The sequence below is a fragment of the Miscanthus floridulus genome, chromosome 6, assembly GCF_019320115.1.
Source record: "Miscanthus floridulus cultivar M001 chromosome 6, ASM1932011v1, whole genome shotgun sequence".
In the NCBI taxonomy this organism is placed as follows: domain Eukaryota; kingdom Viridiplantae; phylum Streptophyta; class Magnoliopsida; order Poales; family Poaceae; genus Miscanthus; species Miscanthus floridulus.
Genome location: NC_089585.1, coordinates 113,794,373 through 113,801,880, shown reverse-complemented (window position 1 = coordinate 113,801,880; position 7,508 = coordinate 113,794,373). Strand labels below are relative to the sequence as shown.

Sequence of the window (7,508 nt, the reverse complement as noted above, 5' to 3'; positions counted from 1 at the left end):
CACCTTTGAATGGAAGCAAAGTGGCATGCATGGGTCAACTATCAAAACGTAGCTTGGCCAAAAACCGTGGCAGCACTTAGTTTTCGCACCCAACCATGTATCACAGTCTCTTGGTTAGGTGTCGTGCAGTCTACCGGAAAACATCACTGAACGAGCTATCGTCCAACACCACCCAAATTGATAAATGACACATCAAAAGTTATTTTTTTTAATTTTAACACTTTTTAGAAATTAATTTTAAATCTAACACGGTCGGTTTTTTTAAACTAACACTTTTGGCCGCACTTATTGCCCTGGCGTGGCCAAATGCCAGTGCCGCGCCATGCATGGTGGCACGGCAGTTGGCTGACATGGCGACGACCGGAATCACGACCGTTGATGTGGCAGGGCCTGCCGTGCCACCTATTTTGGCGCGGCAGTGCCACGCCACGATGCATGGCACGGCGGTACCAGGACGGTTTACCGCCTCCACCGTGCCTCGTGCTTGGAACTACGCCACTCGCCGTGGCCACGCGCCCATCCACCTATTGCGGCCACTACCGAGGCCTGTGCCGCTAATGAACTTCGCACCGGCGACCACCCCGTCACTCTATGACATCGAACTCTGCGCCGGCGTCGAGCTCCGTGTTGACGAGCCTTTTGCAACCGGATATTTCACGCGTTTCAGATGTATGTTTCATGTGTTTTCCCTTTCAACGGCCGCCTGTATTAACCACCGTAATGACTGGTCTTTAGTTCCCCCTTACACGCCTCTCACATTAATTATAGGTGAATCAATCGACCACAAGCACTCGTGGACTCGTGGTGTTGCTCCTTAACAACTCATAGGATATATACGTACACACTCATCGTGGAAGTTCATTAGATGCTTTCGACTTCTGGCCTCCTCCTCCTCCCTGTCTATCTTTTTAGCTCCATAGAATAGATAGAAATGTAACTATAAAGCTGCGATCCTGGATTCCTGGTGGATGATCTTCAGGTTGTGGGGATATATAATCTATTCCTGAATTGTTATTCGATGCTCATCTGTCGTGTAGTATTTTGGGACGCTAGGAAAGCTAATCATGACGGAAGTGCTGCCACGACGCATAGAAACGAATATGAAGCAAATAAATGAAGTCCGTGCGCAAGTTCACAAGCTGCCACATAACATTTTCATTGGTTTGACATAAGTTCGACATAACATAACCAACTAAGCCTGCAAGTTTCGAACGCCAATATTAGTTCGACCTAACAAACTAAGACCCAGGAGTGTAAGGATCCCTCGGACGCCTCTGTCTCTTCGGATTTGTTGGCAATACATTGGGAGTGTAGCCAACGTCAGTGTGGTGGCATCAGCGGTGCGTACGGCTCATACCCTGCAAGTATATGATATGCACGATTACTTATAATTCTTTATGATCTTAGTTCATGGAGCATACGTATTTAAATAAACTACATTTGTTAGTACCTATGAGGCTCCTTGGGTACTAAACGGGGCACCACCTAGCTGAGACATGCCGATCTCATCCTGCGGCCAATCGTCCCACTGGTCGTGCTGTCTGCGGAAGCCCGGGGGGTCGTCGTCGTCATCATCGTCGTCCTTGGTTGCAGGGTCCTTCCCAGAGCTATGATGTGGTGGTGTAAGCACCGTAGAAGTGGCACCTATCATCGGCTGAGAAGAGTCGGCTGGTGTCCTCAAAGAGGCTAAAGACGTACCACCTGACCACGCCGGGAGTGGTGGTTCCTCATAAGGAGTGTCCATGCAACTCAACTTCTGAGCTAGCTTCCTGCAACTCCTCTTCACCTTCTGCATAAATAGACGTTAAAGTTAGTGCATTTCCCAAACGCATATACACTAAAGAAACATTTTCAGAACAGACAAGTTTATGTTTACCTCCACAAAAGCCGCGAGAATGCTTGGCCCCTGCCCTCTAGACTCGTGAAGCCGAAACGCTGCTTTGTTGGACAGCCATGACAATTGTGTCGCCTAGGTACAGAAATGCGGTTGGACAGTTTTAGTACACATACTTAATACCAAAATGATAATAAATTATATCATTCAAGTATCTTACCACGTATCTTTGAAGCGGGGCTCTCTGTAGCTGTGTGTCCTCCCTAGTGGTAACGTCGTACACATCTTCGATGACATCTTCCTCCGAGTCCTCGTCAATAGCCTCCTCAGTGTACGGGGGCTTGATATGTGTCCTCGTAGACCTGTGAAGCCACCACAGGTACTCGTCGAAGGTGTGTTGGTCGTGTGGAGGACCCGCATGGACCGGATGCCGTACCCTGTTCTGCCACAAATGGATGTGCGCGTTGTGTGGCATGCGCCAATCCTGGGTCTAGTACCTCTTCCTGCGATCATACCTGCAACAAAACGATGTTAGTTGTACCACACATATCTCTGAATTGTAGCTTTGTTATTAATCGATAACACACCCGTGCAATTCTTGGTTGGTGGAGTAAAGTGGTGGTGGGCAGCCTGTCATTCTTCCAAACTGTCTGTAGACCCTGATGGGCAAGTGAATATCGACCACATGCAAGAAAATAAGAGGGACATCGCAGCGATACTCGTCTGACTCGTCCCTAGTGACAGGACTAAGATAGTACTGGAGCTCCGGAGCATCCCAAGGACACCAATGCACCTGAAATTTCGTAATTATGTTAGGTTGTGATATAGTGTAGATCGAACAAGACACATGTATGATAGTAAAGAGAGCGTAACCTGGTGCTGTGTATGGACGTCGAGACCATCTGTGTACTCCCTGTACTTGCGTCTCGCATTCCCTCTAACTAACTCTAATTCCATCCAGATAAACAGAGTTGTAGGGAGTGTATCTTGCCCGTTCCATTGCTGCATTGAATACGATAATAAATTAGCCATTAATAAACTCATCATATGTAACCATATCGAAGAATATAATGAACCGAAGTACTTACCGATAAACCAGTATTAAGTGGCCTCCCAACGGGCCATCGTTCCCAACACCAAACCTGGTGTAGGTACGAGCAACACCCAAGGTTCACATACCCTGAGGTGCGACGACAGGCAATGCATAGCTGTCGATACATCCATGCCAGGATTGCGCTGCCCCAGCTGTACGCCGCTATGTTCTCCCACGACTAGCGTAGTATGTCAAGGAAGATCTAGCTGAAGGTGTTGCCTGAGGCGTCTGGGAAGAGGAAAGCACTAAGAAAGTGCCAGAGCCACACTCGAGCGAACCTATCGATCTGAGCCTCCTTAGCTTGTGGGTCCAAGTAATCAAAGTGCTCCGTGATCCAGGATGACGAAACACCAGAAGTTTTCCTAAAATTGACCAAAGAAAATGAGACCCGATGGCTGCAGAAAAGCATTGCAAGTATTAAATAGGCTTGAATTTCTCACTTATTTTTCTTGGAAGCCTCATTGTTCGGTGGAAGAAAGCCAGTAAACTGAGCCACCAGCTCCCTCCAGTGATCATTGTCAACTATCCCTGTCACTGGAAGTCCCCCCAACAGAAGGCCAAAAATAGCCTTCACGTCCTGCATGGTCAAGGTCATCTTGCCACAAGGTAGGTAGAACGTGTGGGTCTCAAGCCTCCATCTATTATAAGAATAGAACGACTATTAGTTGCCTCAAATTTGTTACAAGAAAGTTTACGTACAAAGAATGCACTCGAACCTGTCTACAGCTGCAGTTAATAGTGCTGGGTCAAGGGGTGAAAGACCGTGGTTGACAACACGGACAAGCTCGAGGAAGCTGGCACGCCGTATGTACGGCGCATAACGCTCGTCCCACTGGTGCACCCTGGTGTGCGTGCGGGGCCTCAAAGTAGGCAAGGCCACCTCTGCGTCGTTGTCACTCAAGATGTGTGCTCGGTGCTGGTCATCGTACTCCACCTCAAGAATGGGGTACAACGGGTGCTGCGTGGGAGGGGTCATCCTGTTACAAATTGATAAACAAAGCGTTAGAGTATTCAAATTAACAAAATTCAAATTAACATTATGTAGCATTGCAAAATTTGAACTACTTGTTATGTAATATGAAAGCACATGTATATATTCAAAGTAAAATTAACAGACATATCACGCACTAGTAACATAAACAACTTCACTAGGAATATAAGCATTTGACGAAACTTCATGAAGTCATTAAAATCGACGTATCACACACTAGTAAGTACCGACATTTATAAACTAGTATCTATACCCAGAATCCATAACTAAATAACTAACTATAAACTAAATAATAAATACCTAATCAATCCCTAAACCCAACATCCTAACCTCAAACCTAAAAATTACATACGTAAATCACAAATAAATTCACTAACCTAACTATCCTAAATCACTAACTATCCTAAATCACTAACTATCATAAATCAATAACAATCATAAAACCCTAACTATCCTATATTACTAATTATCATAAATCACTAATTATCCTAAAACAATAATAATCAAAATAACATGAAATCAAGAGGGAGGTACCTTAGGAGCGGGCGGCCTCGACGCGCCGGCGTTCGTGGCGTGGCTGGCACGGGCGCTGCGTGGCGGGAGTGGCCGGGCGCGGCGTGGGCGGGCGCGGCAGCGTGCGGGCGCTGCGTGGCGGCGGGGCGCGTGTGGCTGGCGGCAGGCGATACACGGCGGTGGGCGGGCGGGCAAGGGTGCGTGCGGGCAGGGGGGGCTCGCTCGGGATATTTATTTGGCCCAGCCGCGCCATGCTCCGTGGCGCGGCAGAGCCCTGCCACGTCAACGATCGCGATTCCGGTCGTCGCCACGTCAGCCCTCTGCCGCGCCACCATGCATGGCGCGGCACAGGCATTTGGCCGCGCCTTGCCAGGGCAATAGGCGCGGCCAAAAGTGTTAGTTTAAAAAAAACCCAACCGTGTTAAATTTAAAATTAGTTTCAAAAAAATGTTAAAATTAAAAAAAATCTCTAGATATCATAAACTATACAGCGGCGACTGTTTTACATCGACCACATGCATGCATTTCTAGGTACGATTATTCTTAACAGGTGGTAGAAATACGCACATTTGTTCTAGTGGTAGCAGCGGCAAAAAATCCTAAAGCATACAAAGGGGTACATCATGCATGCATGTTTCTAAGTAAGTGGAACCAAAGCTTTGGTAGTCTGAAACTTTTGCAACGCTCGCATATACTATTCGCTGGTTGGTTTCTAAGCTGATAAGCTCGACAGATGCTGTTTTGTTATGAGAGGAATATATTATTGGCTAAGCGAACAGGAACTAGTTGCATGCAGAACACAGTGTTAGGCCGGTTCACCACCTAACGTTTTGCCGATTGCCGCTGCTTGTTTTCCAGCGAGACACCGGGTCCCGAGCAAGCGCGTGGTGATCGGCGTCGTCGCGGCAGTTGCCGGCGTGCTTCTCCTGCCGTCGGTCGTCTGCTGCTGTATCTGGAGGAAGAGGAGGAAACGTCACGGCGAGACGGATTCCTCGGCACCGAGCGGCGGAGACGACGTGCTCCCGTTGAGGGCAAGAAAACAGCAGGCGTTGGACGAGGACTGGAAGAGTGCCGAGAAAGACGTCGACAACCTGCCGTTGTTTGATCTGGCGGTGGTCCTGGCCGCCACGGACAGTTTCTCTGCGAGCAACAAGATTGGCGAAGGAGGGTTTGGTCCTGTTTACATGGTAAGAACGATAGGAAGGAGTGTGATTATTAACAGTAGGATGATAAAACCTGAAAATGGTAGAATAATCTGAAAAAGGGTTTGTCAGCCGATTCTCCCTGATTTCTAAAGGGATGCTGGGACCTGCGAACTGTTGAACAGGGAAAGCTTGAGGACGGGCAGGAAGTAGCCGTGAAGAGGCTGTCCCGGAGATCGATGCAAGGGGCGGTGGAGTTCAAGAACGAGGTGAAGCTGATCGCCAAGCTTCAGCACAGGAACCTCGTGAGGCTGCTCGGCTGCTGCATCGACGAGGAGGAGAGGATGCTCCTGTACGAGTACATGCACAACCAGAGCGTCGACACGTTCATATTTGGTCAGTTTGACATTGCAGAAACATATATCTATCTGCCCAACAAGTTTAGTTTACTGAATTGTACTTGCATAGAAATGCTATAATGCTAATGGTTATGCGTTGTGCAGATGAAGGAAAGCGGATGTTGCTAAGGTGGCAGAAACGCTTTGATATCATTTTGGGGATTGCGAGGGGTTTACAGTATCTGCATGAAGACTCAAGGTTCAGGATCATCCATAGGGATCTCAAGGCTAGCAACGTGTTATTGGACAGAAACATGGTCCCCAAAATTTCAGACTTCGGCATCGCAAGGATGTTCGGAGGTGACCAGACCACAGCATGTACATTGAAGGTCATTGGAACATAGTAAGTTCTTTCTTGATCTCCTGGTCCTATGGCCCCCAAATTATGGACATTCAAACTGACATGAGAGACGGTTTTTGGTTTTCAGCGGCTACATGTCCCCGGAATATGCGATGGATGGCGTGTTTTCCATGAAGTCCGACATCTACAGCTTCGGCGTGCTGGTTCTAGAGATCATCACTGGCAGGAGAAACCGAGGCTTCTACGAAGAAGAGCTTGATCTCAACCTCCTCCGTTATGTAAGTACTACAACTGTAAGCAGCACAATTTGCATGCTGTTTCTTTCTGAACATTTTTATCTAACCATGCTGGTCTGGTCATTTGTCCTTGTCCAGGCGTGGATGATGTGGAAAGAAGGCAGGAGCGTCGATTTGGTGGACAAGGTCATGGACGGCAGCGGCGTCAACTACAGGGAGGTGCTGCGATGCATCCAGGTCGCCCTCCTGTGCGTCGAGGTGCAGCCCAGGAACAAGCCCCTGATGTCGTCGGTCGTCATGATGCTGGCCAGCGAGAACGCGACGGTCCCTGAGCCGAACGAGCCCGGGGTGAACATCGGGAATAAGAACACGTCGGACACGGACTCGTCTCATGGCCTCACGGCCAACAGCGTGACCATAACCGCAATTGACGCTAGGTAGCTTCGGTTTGAATGCCCTCACCTGCAGACCACCAGTAGTGATTCTTTTCTTGGTGCTCTTCTACTGATGTAGTCTGTGCCTTGTATTGTGTACGTAGCTTTTGTACAGTACATCAAAGGTTTCCGTTGTCAAAAAGGCCTGGCTCTCTGTTTTTTTAACCACTAGCCACACTCGAAACCCTCCTGTAAGATGTAAAGTTCAGAGCTTGTAAAGATTTATTTACATTCAATAAGTCACCCGATTCAATTTATTGACAGAAACGAGTGCATTTTTCTTCCATGTACCGTGTACGTGAAGTCTGCGAGACAGTTTCTCTCCATCACCTTCGTAACCTCAACCCGCTCGGCAGCTGCTCCTATCGTTTGATTGATTGACGACGTTCCGGCGTTCCGCTGGCCGCCGCCAGTCTGGACGTGGCTGTAAATCCAACGAATGATTGATTGACGACTGACGAGTCACACACTCACACGGCATAATCGTTGCTTGCTAGTACCAAGTCATCGCGCGCGGTCGACTCGTCCACGTCGATTGCGATGCGAAGCCCGCGGACAGTAGAGAA

The 7,508-nt window shown here is 48.3% G+C and overlaps 1 protein-coding gene across 1 annotated transcript; it reads left to right on the top strand.

The window, feature by feature from the left end:
- Positions 1–5,545: 5,545 nt before the first annotated feature.
- On the top strand, positions 5,546–7,176 carry LOC136456635 (receptor-like serine/threonine-protein kinase SD1-8). Its single transcript, XM_066456562.1, has 5 exons — positions 5,546–5,618; positions 5,759–5,969; positions 6,077–6,314; positions 6,400–6,550; positions 6,647–7,176. Exons 1-5 carry the CDS (start codon positions 5,616–5,618, stop codon positions 6,947–6,949), a joined length of 906 nt encoding a protein of 301 aa, XP_066312659.1. The 5' UTR covers positions 5,546–5,615; the 3' UTR covers positions 6,950–7,176.
- Positions 7,177–7,508: the final 332 nt, after the last annotated feature.